The sequence below is a fragment of the Trachurus trachurus genome, assembly GCF_905171665.1.
Source record: "Trachurus trachurus genome assembly, chromosome: 19".
Taxonomy (NCBI): Eukaryota; Metazoa; Chordata; class Actinopteri; order Carangiformes; family Carangidae; genus Trachurus; species Trachurus trachurus.
Window position 1 is genome coordinate 4,979,337 of NC_139913.1, and position 19,025 is coordinate 4,998,361.

The 19,025-nt window shown below is 40.6% G+C and overlaps 2 protein-coding genes across 3 annotated transcripts in view; one reads left to right on the forward strand and one right to left on the reverse strand.

The window, feature by feature from the left end:
* The window catches only part of acsf2 (acyl-CoA synthetase family member 2), a 288,967-nt gene that overhangs the window by 249,305 nt on the left and 20,637 nt on the right, over window positions 1-19,025 (reverse strand). The window contains exons 11-16 of one of the 2 annotated variants that reach the window (XM_083994590.1): window positions 16,180-16,287; window positions 14,836-14,987; window positions 14,588-14,729; window positions 13,453-13,563; window positions 13,265-13,333; window positions 9,912-10,699 (exon numbers count right to left, since the gene is read on the reverse strand). In XM_083994590.1, coding sequence (XP_083850716.1) covers window positions 10,637-10,699; window positions 13,265-13,333; window positions 13,453-13,563; window positions 14,588-14,729; window positions 14,836-14,987; window positions 16,180-16,287 — 645 coding nt within the window. In that variant the 3' untranslated portion in view covers window positions 9,912-10,636. Of the gene's footprint in view, window positions 1-9,911; window positions 10,700-13,232; window positions 13,334-13,452; window positions 13,564-14,587; window positions 14,730-14,835; window positions 14,988-16,179; window positions 16,288-19,025 lie in introns of those variants that run through there. The other variant, XM_083994591.1, reaches the window with a different exon arrangement.
* armc7 (armadillo repeat containing 7) lies at window positions 139-7,225 on the forward strand. The gene is made up of 3 exons (XM_083994613.1): window positions 139-311; window positions 6,244-6,387; window positions 6,862-7,225. Exons 1-3 carry the CDS (start codon window positions 224-226, stop codon window positions 7,212-7,214), a joined length of 585 nt encoding a protein of 194 aa, XP_083850739.1. The 5' UTR covers window positions 139-223; the 3' UTR covers window positions 7,215-7,225.

Consider the following 19,025-nt stretch of genomic DNA (forward strand, 5'->3'; position numbering starts at 1 on the left):
CAAATTCAGAACATATATGGTCCATTCATATGATTGTGACTCAGTTTTTAAGCTAATATTGCGTGGTACGGAGTAAATCTATGTTAAATAAAGCGGAACCTTTCTCTTGAGACGCGACGCCACACGGACACATTCAGGGACGGGCCGAGCGGCGATGCAGAATGTAAACAGTAGTTGATGTGGATGAGCTTCTTTTCTAAATGTTAAGAGTTAAGAGTTAAACATGTGGAAGAAAAAACAGTCTGAAGGAAACGACCGCTTTGAGTATTTACAGAATCTGGTCACTGAGTTTCAGGACACGGACTGTGACGGTGAGCACCAGCAGGTTTATTTATTTATCTATTAGAGTTTATTAGTCACGTTAATCAGTCAGTGGTTGTTGTTGTTGCAGCTGCAAGGGGGCTGCATCTAACATTTTTAAATATCCTATCGATTGATTTAATAGTCTGACAAACTGCTAGATCACCCCCAAATTATATTGTAGCCTAATCAAGGCTCCGGGATGCCCCTAAAATTTGAGACAGTGAAAGTACTTTTTTTCTACTTGCACATGTGCAACCAGTAAATTTGCCTCTTTTCTTTCTTTCTTTTCTTGAATCGATTTTCTTATTTTATCAACACTGGTGAAACATGGACTCAAAGAATCAGGAATCTGTCATTACAGGCCAGTGCCTGTGTGTGAGGATCATGAATTAAAAGGAAATGTTAATATTTGCTTTGCAAGTCGATTTACAGTAGGCTCGTTCGAGATGAGCCAGGCGTGCGCAGAATCCATCGCCGGTGACCAGCGCACAATGCATGCCGGTTAGATTTGTGTCCGACTTGATCCCGACTTGCTCTGACGTCATGCACGCGCCTGCAACGATAACCTCACGAGATCAAGGCGGCCGCAGCTTTTAGAGCCAGGCGCCGCAGTTGCTCTCCACCGACTGCTACCGCCTGCAGCCTCGGGGCATGATGGGAAACGCACCGGATCATGAGCTGATTGGCTCTTAGTTACAGATGTTACTGGTTCAAATTTGCGGACTTCACGCGTGGTCCACGCGAGACGGCACAAGACTCATGCATTTTTTTTCTTTGGCGAGACAAGAGGTTTTAATGAAAAGCCTCAATGTGCCAAAACAACCGCCAGGTGGCATCTGTGAGAACGGAGGACGACAGGCGGATGACTCAGTGATCTGTGCAGTAATCCACAGCTTAAACTCTAGGCTATTAAACTAGAACTAACTACTGTATACACTGCCTAAATCACAGAAACTATTGTAATATGATAAAGCCTGTCTTGCTTTATGACTTGATGATTATGTATCACATATCGCCGCGATTAGGAGTGGCGCTGTTCATGATACAGAATACAAGAGGATGAAAGGAGAACTAGCTGCAGACAGTAAATAATATAGTAGCCTCGTTTTTCAATGACAAAATGTAACGACGGCAGCTACAGTAGACTATAGCCCACGTCTCACTCTCTTTTTTCGGTCATCTGTCTCGTCATCTCCAAAATGTGTTTTTAAAATGAGCTACAGTACTGTGCAGTAGTGCCCAGTGTTGGGGAAGTTACTCAAAAAAAGTAATTAGTTACTTATTACTCGTTACTTCTGTAAATTGTAATGAAATTACTTTACTCGTTACTGCATTTGAAAAGTAACTTCACTACTTATTACTTTACTTTCCCATTTCTAAATTTACCGAGTAGATACATGGACAAACATCATAGCCCTAGTATCATCACTTAGGGCCGGATCTACTAAAGGTTTGCCTGTACAAAAACGTGTGCAAACTTGACTGCACAGCTGATCTAACCGGGCGCACCAAGGATTGCGTCTCTCAAACGGGCAAAATTGCACGTGCAATCCATTTACTTGATGAATATGCAAATATGAGCGTTTCTGCCAGAACGTGCAAAATATTGGGAGGAGTAGATGCAAAAAGATGTATTTATAAATATTATTTTTAACCTGAAACAGATTGCAGTGGAAGTTTTTGTGACTTTATTTAGCACGTTTGAAAGGCAAGTCTTAACTGGCACAGCTTTGCCGCAAATGGCTGCGGATACTGAATTAATACATAGGCCTACCAGGGCAAAAGCTCTTATATATCTGCATTTCCTCGCGTCTGGGTGATTTCCAGCAAACTGTGGAGTTTTCTAGGTGTTACAAGTCCTTTAAGCACCGTTACGCACGCCGCATGTCCGTTGCGCTGCGCTCCTCTCCTCCCTCTCCAGTACCTGGCTGCTCAGCTCTGGGACCGGGACTGAGACGTCACCGCTGCCTTCACTCCATCTGTGATCCCTCTGGTCAGGGCGTTTAGACCCGAGTGGGCACCTGCTGCCCAACACTGATCACAGCAGCTCTTCCTTTTTTTTTTTTCTTCTTCTTTTTTTTTTTAACCAACCACATAGATAATCTCCCTCGTTTCTTCTGCTGCAGCTCGACAATATGTTTATTTGCCTCTCTCTGAACTGAAAGTAATGAGAATATCGCCACTGGCCAAAACCCCCAGTCTCCGTCTCCATTTCCCTCTCGAACCGGCAGCAACGTCACTCGACTCAAATCGATCTCTATGGCAACGTGCTCAGGCAAGTAGCAGGCACACAGCCAGCACGCACACATGCCTGCACCGAACAGATCGAAACTCTACACACAGGCAAACACGGCTTGGGTAACGCAGGAAAGCGCGTTCCTATGGTCTAGTAAAGTAGTGTAGTTACCAATATTTTTAGTGTAATGCGTTACTTTACTTCGTTACCCAAAAAGTAATATCGTTACAGTAATTCGTTACTTTGTAACTCGTTACCCCCAACACTGGTAGTGCCGCAGATTTCTCACTCCGCACCTTGTTTGAGAGTGCAGCTGGATGATTTCTTGTGAATGAACGGGTCTGTGTCACTTTGGGGCTGGGCGATAAAACATAGGATAAATAACTTTCCCTCGATAGAAGACGCGGCCGATACAAAGTCGTTTCATTCATCCATTTTTTGACAGACAACACAAACAGCCAGTGATAATGAGAGTGGTGACACCGTCAGCCATGCAGCCGGCCTGGACTTTTTATTTTTAATTATGAAGGATCATCTGCGCAAGGCAAAGATGATAGCATCAACAAAACACGGCGTAACACACGCGGCTGTATGGGACAGGCTTTTATTTAATTCAGAACAAACCGCTTAGCAAAAATGGAAAATATAGTCTATAATAATTAATTGATCTGTTGTTTGGCCACTGTTTGAAAATAACCCGAATTATGAGCAAATAATCTGATCCAGAACAGCAGTCATAATCAGACTTCTTCTAAATAAACCTAAACATTAAATAACTGGGTCAGGTCGGACCATGGGGTTATTTTTTCTCTTCTTCTTCACAGGAGAAAATGAGGTGCGCTGCGCTCACGGACGCGTTGATGTTTTGTGATTTATCTGCTGCCTTGACTCTGCCCTTTATACATGTGCGTTCAGATTAACAATAAGACAAGCCATGGTTGAGTTTATTGAGTTTTAGCTGCTCAATCTCATTGTTTCAAAGAAAAGGGATTGATTTTTATAACGAAATGAAACGAAAACAATATTATATTGATACATTGTTGTAAAAAAAATCCAAAAGAAACGAAAATGAACTAAAGAAAATAACTTTCACACACACACACATTAAAACAGTGCGATTGGTTGAAAGCTGATAATTAGCCATGTGCTTATAAGCTGATTGGCCGAAACCAAGAACAAAGCCGCGTGAATGGCCAATCGCCATGTGTTAACATTTCCATATTCCGCACATTCTGTGACAAACTGTAAACTGTTTTCTTGTCTGTAACAACATCTATTGCACGTCTGTCCGTCCTGGGTGAGGGATCCCTCCTCTGTTGCTCACCCTGAGGTTTCTCCTGTTTTTCCCTGTTAAAAGGGTTTCCATGGAGTTTTTCCTCAGTCGATGTGAGGGTCTAAGGACAGAGGATGTTGCTACGATGCCATGTAAAGCCCTTTGAGACAAACTGTTTGTAAAAACGGGCTATACAAATAAAATTGCCTTGCCTTGCCTTGCCTTAACGGCCGACATGTAAATCAGCTGTTTCGATGGGCGTTATATGAATAGAGATGTTAATGTGGTACTTTGCACATAGGCTATTTTCTGTAACTGGAAGAAAAACAGCCAGCTGGAAGAATGTGTTGCCTAAATCTTTTACTGTGTGGGAGATCTCCACCAACGTAGCCGGGGAGAAAGTGATCAAAAGTTGTATTGTGTGTTTAATGCAATAATAATATGACCTAACAACAGATGAATTCGTACATAAACAGGTCCTAAATTATGAAATGTCATAGTTTTGAAGTTTAGAGGCAAAACAGGTTTTATTGTCAGTAGTCGCTGGAGGGACGATTGATACAGCTGTTTCAAATGTCCCTCACGCCACCGTGCGTAGTGATTGTGGTCACACTGCGCGATCAATATCTGTATATAAATCACCAAATTAATAGCCTAACTGTTTTGCAATGAACAACAACCGATTTGAATGAACAACATGTATTTTTAATAAACACCACATATTTTTAATGTTCGTGTTTATGACGTGAATCAACAGATATTCAGCAAAGTGAGGGGAAAATGCCGAGGGAAAAATGACAATATGTTCAACTGTGTATCCATAAACATGACTTAGGGCAGGGAAATAAGTAAATTAAATGAAAATGCAGTTGTCCAACAACTCGTACAAAAGAAGAAAGGCGAGTTTAATCGAAATGCGGATCTTGACAATTGCGCACGGGACAAAAATATTTATTTGACCTATTTATATTGTGAGAAATTATGTGACATTTTGGCAATAACAAGTACACTAGTATGTTGTCCGATATGCTTCATAAAAACGAGAGTAATGTCAGTAGTTTCTGTTTAAAACATGCTGTTTCAACCGTCCCTCCTCTGCGCAGATGATCCTTCATAATTAAAAATAAAAAGTCCAGGCCGGCTGCATGGCTGACGGTGTCACCACTCTCATTATCACTGGCTGTTTGTGTTGTCTGTCAAAAAATGGATGAATTAAACCTATAGACTTTGTATCGGCCGCGTCTTCTATCGAGGGAAAGTTATTTATCCTATGTTTTATCGCCCAGCCCCAAAGTGACACAGACCCGTTCATTCACAAGAAATCATCCAGCTGCACTCTCAAACAAGGTGCGGAGTGAGAAATCTGCGGCACTACTGCACAGTAGGCTACTGTAGTTGGCTCATTTTAAAAACACATTTTGGAGATGACGAGACAGATGACCGAAAAAAGAGAGTGAGACGTGGGCTATAGTCTACTGTAGCTGCCGTCGTTACATTTTGTCATTGAAAAACGAGGCTACTATATTATTTACTGTCTGCAGCTAGTTCTCCTTTCATCCTCTTGTATTCTGTATCATGAACAGCGCCACTCCTAATCGCGGCTATCAGGCTGTCAGCATTGTCCCCAAAACGTCTGAGCAGTATTTAGTACGGTGCTGCCACCTAGAGGAAAACAGTTGTGGTGAAAAGTCACGCGATCACGCGATCCTGCAGTGCAGGAAAAACCCCGCAATTTTGAACCAGTAACATCTGTAGGACTGCAAACACTACGTGTAGTTGTATAATGCTGGATTATATGAATCTCATGTTGTAGGCCTACTGCTTAAAAAAATATTCACACTGAGTCAAACTTATGTCCTGAGAAATATATTGGTTATTTATTGGACAATTGCAGTACAGCATAAGAAATATATACTTTGGTGACTTCCTGTTTGTATTGACGGCGGCTGGAAACTGTCCGACTTGACTGCAGCTTTCTGTCACCGCCCCCTGCTGCTGCCGCCTGCTCTCGCCGGCCGTCCAGGCGAGGCGCAGTTCATCTCGAACGAGCCTAGTGTGTGTACCCCTACATTTTCTGCTTGCACTCCAAAAAATGTTAAGGTAGGGTTAGCCCTGGTAATTACTTGGCCTTAGCATTTAGTTTCTTCTGCATACCACATTATTGAGATCTTGATTTTGAGACCAAAATTGATATTTTAGCGTCCAAACGTTAAAAGATACAGATAGTTTTTTTTCCCACCTGTGCTATCATATGTTGTAACACAAACTTAGTGAATACTTGTTCTCTCTGCATGACCCTCATCCTGTTCTGAAGCCTCTTGTTATCGATCTGCCAAAACGTTCATTATGAGCTGATATTGGCTAATTATTATCTGATATATATTTGCATGGGTAGTTTTTATTGTGATGTAACTTTTTTTCCCCCCATCAGAGGCGAAGGAGCAGGTTCTGGCAAACTTGGCCAACTTTGCATACGACCCAAAGAACATGGAGAACCTGAGGACGCTGCAGGTGCCCGACCTCTTCATGGACATGTTGACGGAGGAGAACGAGAACTTTGTGGAGTTTGGGATGGGTGAGGAGGAGGATCACACACTGCAAAAAAATCTAATATCTTACCAAGAATATTTGTCTTATTTTTAGTCAAAATGTAATTTCTAGTCAAAACTAATCTCATTCTACTTAAAATAAGACTCATCACATTAAAAAGCAGCTTGTTTTTAGACACTTTTTCCTTCTTTCAAGCATATTCTCACTTAAAATAATAAAAGCACAAAAAACTTGCTTTCACTGGCAGATTTTTCTACTTATTTAAAGTGAAAATGTGTTTGAAACAAGTGAAAATGATCTAAAAACAAGTTAATTTTTAGGTGATGAGTCTTATTTTAAGTGGAAAGGGATTAGTTTTGACTAGAAATGAGACATTTTGACAAGAAATAAGACAAATATTCTTGGAAAGATTTTGAGTTTTTGCAGTGCACGGGTTAGGGGTGAGTCATCTCTTTGTGTCACTGTTGTCTCATCCATCATGTGTGTCGTTGTGTTGCAGGGGGGTTGTGTAACCTCAGCATGGACCCTGACAGCAGAGACTTCATCCTGCAGAGCGGCGGCGTCGCCTTGGTCACCAACTGTCTGTCCAGCCGCAGGGAAGAGACCGTCCTGTCGGCCATCACCACGCTCATGAACCTGGCCACGGCCTCGTCCCGCCGCGACGTCACCGAGCCGGCCGTCCTGCAGTGCATGCTGCGCTTCTCCCTGTCGGAGAGCCCCCGGCTGAGAAACCTGGCCGCCGTGTTCCTGCAGGACTGTTGCAGCGAGGAGCAGAGGAGACGCGCCGAGCTGCAGATGCAGGGACGGCAGCAGACGGCCGTGGGCATCCCGCTGCCCCAGGAGGACGGCTGAGGAGCTGAGGAGCTGAGCTGCTGAGCTGCTGAGGACGGAGTCACTGAGACACTGTGGAGATGTTTGCTCTCTGTGAGAGTGGAGGGAGGAAGTCTGTTCTACACTGTACTGTGTGACCAAAAGTATGTGGTTTATTAAATTGTTTGGAAGTTTTCTGGCTCATGTTGAGGTCTGGGGTTTCGTTTAGTTTAGTTAAGTTTAGTTTAGTTAAGTTTAGTTTAGATTAGATTAGATTAGTTTAGTTTGGTGAACTTTATTGTCAATCACACTATAATCACACTGTAATTTAAAGTCTATCTATCTATCTATCTATCTATCTACTGTATCTATCTATCTATCTATCTATCTATCTATCTATCTACTGTATCTATCTATCTATCTATCTATCTATCTATCTATCTATCTATCTATCTATCTATCTACTGTATCTATCTATCTATCTATCTATCTATCTATCTATCTATCTATCTATCTATCTATCTATCTATCTATCTATCTATCTATCTATCTATCTATCTATCTATCTATCTATCTATCTATCTATCTATCTATCTATCTATCTATCTATCTATCTATCTATCTATCTATCTATCTATCTATCTATCTATCTATCTATCTATCTATCTAACAGTCAGTTACACAGGGGATCGAAATTGTGTTTCCCCAAACTCCAAATGTGCAAATTTACATACGTTTACCTAACACATATAATGTAAAAGTGAACACAGACATCAACAATATTTAAAGCAGAAGTAAGCGGAATATTTATGTTAATATGTCTTAAATAGTTGGATCTTCCGACAGCAATCACTTATATAGAGTGTTTGGTCTGAAACACGGGTCTGTCAGTCACTCTGCTCTGCTGTAAGCCGAGGAGAAAACTTTCCTTGTATCCTACAACCTTTATCCAATGAGGAGAGAGAACGGCATAAAGGGGCGGTCCTCTCTGTGTGTGCAGCCAAGGGATGCGCGTGAATGTGGTGACGTAGGGACGAGGGCGGGGACTGCTAACTCCATCGGCTGACAAGAAGTTAGCCAAAACCACCGGATCGCTTACTTCTGCTTTAAGTTTATCACACTATATAACAGTCAGTTACGCAGGGGATCGAAATTGCGTTTCCCCAAACTCCAAATGTGCAAATTAACATAAAAGTGAACACAGACAAAAACAATAATTAAATAAACACAGATATACAGACAGACAGACAATGGCCTATGATATTGTGGGGTAATAATAAGGTGCAATATGAAAAGTGCAAAGTGCAGAAAGCAGCATAGACATGTGCATATATATGTTATAATACAGTACTGTGCAAAAGTTTTAGGCAGGCGTGAACATCATCCAGTCTCTCTGGGATTACATGTAGAGACAGAAGGATCTGAGAAGCTCCAAGATATTTGGATAAAACCACCGGTCCTTCAAAAACTGTGTGCAGGTGTACCTACCTAGAAGAATTGGTGCTGTTTTGAAGGCAAAGGGTTGTCACACCAATATTGATTTGATTTAGGATTCTCGTCTCTTTATTCACTACATTATGTTAATTGATGAAAAATAAATTATTAACACTTCCATCTTTGAAAGCATTCAGCTTTTTTTCCACACCTGCCTAAAACTTTTGCACAGTACTGTATAAGTATGTTCACACGGTGTCATAAAACATTCTGGATATCAGCACTGATACAAATTTGATCAAAGAACTCAGATTATTACATGAAACATTATGGTGCATTGCTGTATAAGTCCAGTAATGTTGCAGTGAGAGTTTGGGATGTTTCAGTGTAAAAATATAACTGTTTGTGTATTTAAATGTAGATCTGACCTGTGGTTACCTGCTGCTTTTCAGCTGTTTTCATTTAAAAGCAGGTGAGTGAGTTGAGTTGTTGTTCTGCTTCTCGCCACACGGGGGAGACACGATGGTTAAAGTTAAAACTTAAAGGAGCTGCTGTGTTTGGGCTGTTTTACAACAAATTAATAGAACAGAAACCTCTAATTTTATTGACTTCCAAGCAATTTGGGCGAAAAAGAAACATGTTAAATGTTCAGCTTGTAAAAACAGGGCTCACCCTGCTGCTCTATTACATTCACTGCATTTTCCCCTAAAACTCCACATTCCTTTGGCTTTGAGGTGATTTCCTAAGACCCGCGCCGATGTTGGAGCATGTCAAAACCAACCGTTTGACTCTTGCACTTGGCGCTCTCTGTAAGAATACCATGTCCTGAAACCAGTAAATCCAAACCCCCTAAAATATGTAAAAATGAAAAAAAAGAAGAAAAAAAAAAGCAAAATAAACCTTGAGGTTCTTCTGTAAGAACCAGCGGCACCGTTTGTTTTCCTCTCTGGGCTCTCAGGAGCTATTTCTGGGCCGAGTCCTTCAGGTCTAGACAGGACCTGACATCTGATCCTGCAGCCCGGCCGGCGCTCAGGTGGACTGCACATGTAGCCCAGTCTGAGTCCAGAGGAAATTCTTTACAGCTCTAAGTGTGTGTGTGTGTGTGTGATAGCCGCTCGTTTTAAAGGCCGCAAAGTTTTCATTTTTCAATCAGTATGTGTGTGTGTGTGTGTTTGTGTTTGAGTGGCATTCCAGGGGCTTAGGAGGCGTGCACCTGCCACCAAGATCAATAAAAATACCTTCATTCTTCCCGGAAAAAGAGAAACACACCCACGGCTGGTTTTAATAACGTGGTACAAAGTTTATTTCAAGTTAATGTAAAAAAAAAAAAAAAAAAAAAAAAAAAGGTTTTTGGAGCTTTGTGCAGGATAAAACAACAGAAGAACTAGTGGAGAACAACAGCAACAGGTTCTGCACTGGTCTTCAAGGTAGAGTGTGTGTGTGTGTGTGTGTGTGTGTGTGTGTGTAGGACTCATGTATGGATTCACATTTCTGTTACACAACTGTACAGTGGGTTAAATGACAGATTTGATGTTATTCCTTCATGTTTATCGTCAACAAATCCAATAAAAAGACCAAAACATTTCATTGGTCCATCTCTAAAAAAAACACATTTTCACATCTACACATTCACTAATACATGGATTTACTGTATCTCTATTAAAAAGCTCAGAAGCTTCCTGAAACATCTGGCCACTCAAACAGCTGTAAAAATGTGCATTTGTTTGGGGACTATTTTCAGCTGCGGAGTGATATAAACGTATTGTGCTCTATAGTGAGTGAGTGTTTCCCAGCAGCAGGATGCACAATGCAACAAAAACAGAACAATAAAATACAATACTCCTCAGTCTTTTCATGTGATTTGTCGACGGTTAAGACAAAGAAACAACAACAACATGTGGCCCTGAAGGCGTCGGTCCGTCTGTCCCACGTCTCCGAGGCTCAGACTGCTCCGTGTTTATGGGATGGGACGGTTTAAACACAAACTGTGTCTTCTATCTCTCTGTCTGCGGACGAGTGAGTGGAGCTTCTCAGTTTTCCTTCTTCAGACCGAGCTGCTTCTCTACGTCCTCGCGCAGTTTGTTCTTCTGGATCTGAGAAGAGAAAACACAAATTTTAAAAAGAAAATGATGGTGAATTACGTAATATTTAAAATGGACAAAGATATAAAAAGACAGAAAAAAAAACAACCTGGTTCTGTCCAGAGGAAACAAAACTACAAACCTCAATAGATTAGTTTGGTTTGACTGTACAGTGTCATGCAGAAGTTTGGTCAAAATGTCTGTTAATGTGAACAGTTTAACAAGTGGAAATGATCTCCAAAAGACAGAAAGTTTAAGGGATAGTTCAACATTTTTGGCAAATTGGTCCATTGCCATAATCCCTATAGTCATAGCAGTAGGTTCGTTAACTTTAATTGTCGGTGCAAGCTATTTTTAGAATGGCGGAGCAGAGCCGCAAGCTGCTCAGAGCTATGCTACGGAGGCTCATGGGATTTCTTGGTTTCCCTCATCAAACTCATCAAATACACAATCCAACAACTCCAAAACGCTCTGGTGGACAAGTTGTGACCTGCACATTCACCACGCTATGAGATAATAACACAACGTTACCACACAGAGTTGTTTTAGAGGTAAATACAGAGACTGCTTGATGAAAGACTGTCCCTGAAGGCAACGTGCATCAGCTGTTTTGCATGAATTTACCTCTAAAACAACTCTGTCTGGTAACGTTGTGTTATTATCTCATAGCGTGGTGAATGTGTAGGTCACAACTTGTCCACCAGAGCGTTGTGGAGTTGTTGGATTGTGTATTTGATGAGTTTGATGACGGAAATCAAGAAATCCCATGAGCCTCCGTAGCGTAGCTCTGAGCAGCTCACGGCTCTGCTCCGCCGTTCTAAAAATAGCTTGCACCGACAATTAAAGGTAACGAACCTACTGCTATGACTATAGGGATTATAGCAATGGGCCAATTAGCCAAAATGTTGAACTATCCCTTTAAACATGAAACACTCTTTTGCAATATTTTAGTCAATATCAGTGTATTATTTTAGTTTTCTACAGTTTTAGAGTGAAAAGGGGAAACAAAGCAGCAGCCTGCAAAAGATATTTACTATTTACACGCTGTGATAGCTTCCAAAGGGGGGACTACTAGGTACTAACTATGCAGGGGGCCCAAACCTTTTCCTTTTCTGTCATTTTGTAAATGTAAAAGATGAAAATAAATAAAAAAATATATTGTTTAAAATGTAAAGAGAATGTGTCATCTGTATTTTTGTCTTTTGGAGATTAATTCATCTTCCACTTGTTTAATTATTCACATTAACAGATTTTGACAAAGGGTGCCCTAACTTTTGCATGACACTGTAAATGCCAAAAACATACAGGATGCTACAGTAAAACCTGAGCTGTGCAGGTGGATTTCCTCCTCCTCCTCTCTGGTTCTGGTCTTTCTGTTCATCATGACTTTAGTTTTTTTTTTTTTTAAGCTTCTCATCTGACATCTCTTAATGCTCATTTCCCCCCAAAAAACAGCTATTTCTGTGAAGTGACTGTGCTGGAAGTGATCTGTAAATGTTCTGATCACGTTACAGCCCCGACGCTTTCGTGTAAACCAAGATCAGGCCCCGATGCGGTCCGCCGGGCCGAGGACAGACGGCTCTACAGCTAAAAAACCCCCCCGTTAACGCCGGTTCTGACTGCGACGCCCTTCAGGGTTCGACTAACAGGACGCGGTCGGTGTTCGTGCAGACGAGCTAATAGCTGCCTCTCCCTGTCCTGTCTGGGGGCGTTCAGGGCCGGTCTGTTCAAACACACGAGTGTCTACGGTGAATTATATTGCAAACAGCCTCCCAGGAGAGAACCAGAACCAGAGGGGAGCTGATGCTTATCACAGTCTGGGTCTGTTTTTACTCGTCTTAAAGGGATAGTTCACCCAAAATTGAAATTTCACTCATTATCTATCTACTCACCCTCATGTCGACGACTAAGGGCTGGGAGAAGTTTCAGAGTCCTCCGTGGCTTCTCTGAGTTACAGGGGGTCTCGGCGTAGCAGTGCATGTCCATATAACCGTTGCAAATGGATACCAACTGTCTTCGTAACAAAAAGACACACCAAAAAACATCCAAATACCTCCATGCTGCTCGTATGTAATGTCCGTCTTGTATTGAAGCCCCGAAATGCGAAATTGTCCCGAAAAAAATTAAATAAGTCTATTTTTCAAGCTTGTTTTGTAGCAGAAGCTTCTCGAAGCTCCTCTTCCTAGTTTGTATAATTTGGACGAACTGGGAAGAGGAGCTTCCGCTACAAACAAGCTTGAAAAATAGACTTATTTAATTTTTTGCGGGACAGTTTTGCATTTCGGGGCTTCAATACAAGACGGACATTACATACGAGCAGCATGGAGGTATTTGGATGTTTTTTGGTGTGTCTTTTTGTTACGAAGACAGTTGGTATCCATTTGCAACCGTTATATGGACATGCACTGCTACGCCGAGACCCCCTGTAACTCAGAGAAGCCACGGAGGACTCTGAATCTTCTCCCAGCCCTTAGTCCACATGAGGGTAGAGAGTAGATAATGAGTGAAATTTCAATTTTGGGTGAACTATCGCTTTAATAAACACGGTGAAATAAACCTGGTGTGTGTAATTATTACCTTTCCAGTCACGGTGAGCGGGTAGCTGCTCACAAAGAGGACGTAGCGAGGATTCTTGAAGTGAGCGATCTGGAAGGAGCAGAGGAGAGAGACAAGATGATAAATAAAGAATACAAAGTCCGACAGGAAGTAGAGAATAGAAAATAAATCCAGCTTCATATGAAACATCGGAGACAAAGCTCTCTGACCTGTCCTTTGCAGAAAGCTTTGATTTCCTCTGCGGTGCACTCCTCTCCGTCCACCAGCTTGATGCAGGCGCAGATTTCTTCACCCATACGAGCGTCTTCCACTCCGACCACCTGACACACACACACACACAAACATGAAGGAGGAAAAGTTTTCATCTGTGCATAAACACTAAAAACGTTATCTATAAGAAGATCAGTGAAGATGTGAAACAAAAACACGACCAAACCAAACGTGAATGATGCTCTCAGAGAGGTTTTCAAACGGGATATTCCACAAACCCCTATAGTAATAGCATAATAGCATTATCAGGAGCAATTCCTGAGGGTATAGAAGGAAGGGATGTGAAATACCTCTTAAACATTTTGCTTACAGCAGCATTAAAATGCTAAAGCCAGATCCTCCTACTTATAATGTATGGATTCAGAAAATATAGGACGTTTACCAGATGGAGCAAATTACATATTCATTAAGACTTCAAAAACCTTCTTTTTATTAAACGATGGAAACTTGTCATAGCTCTGCTAAGCATAAGACTCCTGGTCAGGTACTAAACACAATCACACCATCACACCATGTCATTTCATACCTAGAGTGGATTTTCATTCAAATTATTATTATTATTAACAATATTATCATTATTTTTATTATATTCAATTATTTATCTGTGTAATTGATCCTTTTCCTGTTCTATTTATTATTATTTTAACATACTGCTTTATTACACAACTCTTGATTAGTGTTAAAGGGATAGTTCAACATTTTGGCAAATTGGCCCATTGCCATAATCCCTATAGTCATAGCAGTAGGTTTGTTACCTTTATTTGTCGGTGCAAGCTATTTTTAGAACGGCGGAGCAGAGTTGCGAGCTGCTCAGAGCTACCGACAATTAAAGGTAATGAACCTACTGCTATGACTATAGCGATTATGGCAATGGGCCAATTTGCCAAAATGTTGAACTATCCCTTTAAGGTAACGTGCAGCTGTAAAAAAAAATGTATATGAATGGAAATGGATTTGTCATTGTGAAAAAATAAATAAGAATTAGTAAAAAACAAATGTGAAAACAGATTTTTTTCCCCCATTGAATCATAAAACCAGTTTTATCGCCTCTGAGACCGTGCTCTCCGATCTCACCTGCGCCTCCTTCACTTTGGGGTGCGTGTGCAGGAACTGCTCGATCTCGGCCGGGTAAACGTTCTCTCCTCCTCTGATGATCATGTCTTTGATCCGGCCCTCGATGCGCAGGTAGCTGTAGGCGTCCAAGCTGCCGATGTCTCTGCAGAAGAGACACACAACATGGAAACATCAGCACACTTTGTTTTTTCCTGTTTTCTCATTAAAAGCTGTGAGTGTGTAAAACCACAGCTTCCTCTTCCTCTCACCCGGTCTTGTACCAGCCGTTCTCACTGATGCACTCCTTCGTCTTGGCCTTGTCGCCCCAGTACTCCAACATCACCGCCCAGCCTCGGATCATGATCTCTCCGATCGTCCCCAGAGGAACCATCTCTCCCGTCGACGGGTTCACGATTTTAGCCTGAGACACAAAAAACAGATTTTATTCAGCAAATGCAGCAATTATACAAGGAAAACATAATGTTTAATGAGACATAATGTTTCTGTTTTGATAATAAAAGTTAATGTGGTGAAGCTCAGACTTTTTTAGGTGCTGTTTATGAATGTTTCTTTTGTTAGTCTTTAATATTGTTATGTTTGGTTAATTCATATTTTGTTCATTTTCGGATGATGCTATGGTTACATTAGACCAAACATTTTTACATTAAGGACCCCTAAATTGACACAAATTAGACCGCGGACCCCCATTGGACAACATTTTGAAGCAAACACCAGAAATACACAAATATTTGTTCTGAGACTGAAGAACGTTACTTTTTTAGTCAATGTACATTCAAATCAGGGCCAATGGCGTGAATTTTGGGAAATATTGTAGAGAAATTTCTGGAATTTGACCAAAAATGTTTAAACAATTCTAGAAAAAGTGGTTAAATTTCTCAAAAAGGTGGTAAGATTTCTAATTTTTTTTTAAAAATAAATTCAAGAAGAAACTGGTCAAATTTTTCAAGAATCTTTTTTTTTAATCTACAAAAAGTGGTAAAAATTCTCAAAAAAAAGAAAGAAGTGGTAAAATATCTCAAAAACAATTCTTGAAAAAAGTGGTAAAATTTCTCAAAAAGGTGGTAAGATTTCTCAAAAGAAAATTATAAATTCAAGTATTTCAAAGGAGGTTAAATCGGAAGCAACTGGACTTAGTTATTTGTCCTAGACAAATAACTAAGTCCAGTTTTAACCCCGATTTAACCTCCTTTGAAATACTATGACCTGGGCAAATGAGAATATGCACCGGCCTATAAATTCAAGAAGAAACTGGTAAAACCTTTCAAAAAACGTTTTTAAAAAAAATCTAGAAAAAAAGTGGTAAAATGTTCTCAAAAAACAAAAGGTTTAAAAATTCGGTGTGGTAAAATTTCAAGAAGAGAGAAGTATTTTTGCAGGTAGGACCAGCATGCACCTGGATGGGCTTATGGGTTTCTGCACCAGAGCAGGAGAGGCAGCAGGAAACATGATTTCTTCACTGTTTAAATTAATTTTGTGAAGTTATTTTGAGGAGAAATGTCTGTTGTTGTTGTCGGCCCGAGGCCTGAGAGGTTGAGATGTTCAGGTGTTGTTGTGTTGAGGTGTTGTTGTGTTGTGTTGTTGTGTTGTGTTACCTCCAGGTGGTCGATGATGAAGCCGACCGTCTCAGACTTCCTCTCCATGTTGTCCGTCGTGGCGCCGCAGAACGTCACCGGGCTGTTCTCTGTGGTCCCGTATCCGATCTGTCAAACACACAAAACAACACAACTGAGGGATGAGAGTCACATTTATATTTATACACACAACGACACCGACACGTTCAAACAAGAGCGACAGAGCGAAGCCTCAGTGAGAGACATGGAGTCGAGTCTGCAGCCGAAACCACAGCTATGAACTAATTCTGTGTCAACAACTGATAAAATGTTTTGCAGCGATAGAATCTGGAGACTTGTTGGACTCGGAGCTTTTAAACAACGTGTAATTCGTCACGGTTGTGTGGAGACTGAGCTCAGACGGCTCAGACCCAAACACCCAAACACCCAGAGCAACGAAACCAAGACCAGAGACCGACTGAAACCTCAGAGCTGGAACGTTGTGTTTGAAGAGATAACCATCTCTGGACTTTCTCTTTGTTTGTTTGGGGGAGAAGTGAAACTCACAATGTCACAGTCTGATCCAGGTTCTTACTCAACGGGTTTCTGACTGAAAAACTGATATAAAAACATACATTTAGTCAAATTCTTTGGCAAAAAAAGTGGCAAAAATCACCATAAATATGGAAAGAAATCAAGAAATGTAACGTTTATGCACAAACACGTTGCATTAAGATCGTCTTTGCAGCTCAACACAGATTTTCTGGGAACAAGTGGGAGGTAAACTGAGCTGCAGCTCCACAGATGGAGCTTTACTTTCCTGTAACAGTCACAATCAATGCAACAGAACCAGATATCATCTCTTTTTTATATATATATATAAATATACCCACAATGCAATACGACCACAGCTGGTTTGGAGCTTTGGGGGTGTGATGCCACAAACAGCTGATGTTGCCTCTCGTCTCACAACTTTTTGCACAAACGGTTTCATTTCTACTTTAAAATCTGATCTGTGACATTTCCCTATACGTTTTCAGAGCACAAGATTTCTTTAAATATCTTGTTTTGTTGAAAAATACGTTAAAAAAGCAGCAAATCTTCTTGTTTTATCAACTTCAACTAGCCATTAACTCATTTTCCCTTGATTAACTAATCAATTATTGTAACTAAATGTATAAAGTGAGTAAATTAACTCTACTTTGAGACTTTGTGCACGACTTTCATCAGATTTCAGGGGAAAATAAAACTTCTTTACTTCTTAAAATAAGTGTGATAACTGCAATTAAATGTGTTGATTGCATTTATATAAGTAACTGATTAAAAAAAGAGAAAAAGAAAACCTTTGACAAGGAGAGACACAGATTGAATAGAGAATAGAGGAATAAAATCCACTATTCTTCTCTCACAGGTGCAAAATCAATCAGAGTCAGAGGTCGGCCGGACACACAGAGGAGCTGCAGGGTTTTGCACGTCACGTTACCCTGCGGACTTTCACCTGGAAAATCAGGGAGGAGACGATATTGCCAATAAAATGCTAGATTTGTTAAGTAAACTCGAGATTCCACTTATCCCCGGGTGGATCCATCCATCTTATAAACCTGCTGCACCCGGCCACCTGAAGCCAAACCGTCCTCTCTCTGAGCTGAGCCACAGAGAGACACCCGCTGCTGGTGCACCGCCTGCAGAAGTTTCCCTTTTTCTCTTATTATTAAAAGCAGGTGTCAAGAAGAAGAAGAGAAAAAAGTTGGTAACACTTTACTTGAATAGGTATTCATAAGATTGACATAACACTGTCATAACCATGACATAACAGCTGTCATAAACGTTAAGTTAAGTGTCATTCGGTAAGTTATTTGCATCACTTTTGATGCAAAGTTGACATTATTTGAGATGTCCTTGTTATGAGAACTTGACATAATTTTTTAAAGTTTGGCAATTATGACAGCTATGACAGTTTAAATTGTCTTTATGTCAAGTTGTCAGAACAAAAACATCTCAAACAATGTCAACTTTGCATTAAAAGTGACATAACTTACCCAATGAATACTCATGACAGCTGTCGTTAAGTGTCATTCGGTAAGTTATGTCACTTTTGATGCAAAGTTGACATTGTTTGAGATGTTTTTGTTCTGACAACTTGACATAGAGATAATTTAAACTGTCATAGCAGACCTAATTGCCAAACTTTAACTGTATTCATTGATGTTTATGACAGCTGTTATGACATGGTTTTATGTCAATCTTATGAATGCCTATTTAAAGTAAAGTGTTACCAAAAAGTTTATAAGTGAAGCTGCCGCCGCCGCTCAGTGTCGTGCAGATGAAACCTGAACTCAACAGGTTTTGACTTTAAGACAATTACATAACACGACACAGGAATGTACAGTGGTATCTGAAAAAGCCTTCGTTTCTCATTCCAGCCAGGGATGATGGAGGGAGGGATCCCTTTGTTTTCACTTGAAACATCATCTCGCTTCATGCCAAAACATCTGGAGACTATTATAGGTTATAAAACAGCTGCACAGGAGTGGCTTTTCCCCTTCTTTTCTTTTTTCTCTCTCTCTGCCACCGCAGACTGAAAAACAATAGAGGAGTCTGGCCGGCTTCACCTCGTGCCACGTTGTTCACAAGTCACCTGGTATTTACAGAGTTTTTTATTCATATACTGTAACTCTGGAAAAAAAGATAAGAGACCACTCCCAAAATGATCAGTTTCTCTGGTTTTTACTATTTATAGGTATGTGTTTGAATGTTTTAATTTAATTTTACTCAACTACCGACAACATTTCTCCCAAAATTGAAATAAAAATATTGTCATTTAGAGCTTTTATTGGCTGAAAATGACTAAACTAGTCTAAATAACAAAAAATATCAAGTCTTTTCAG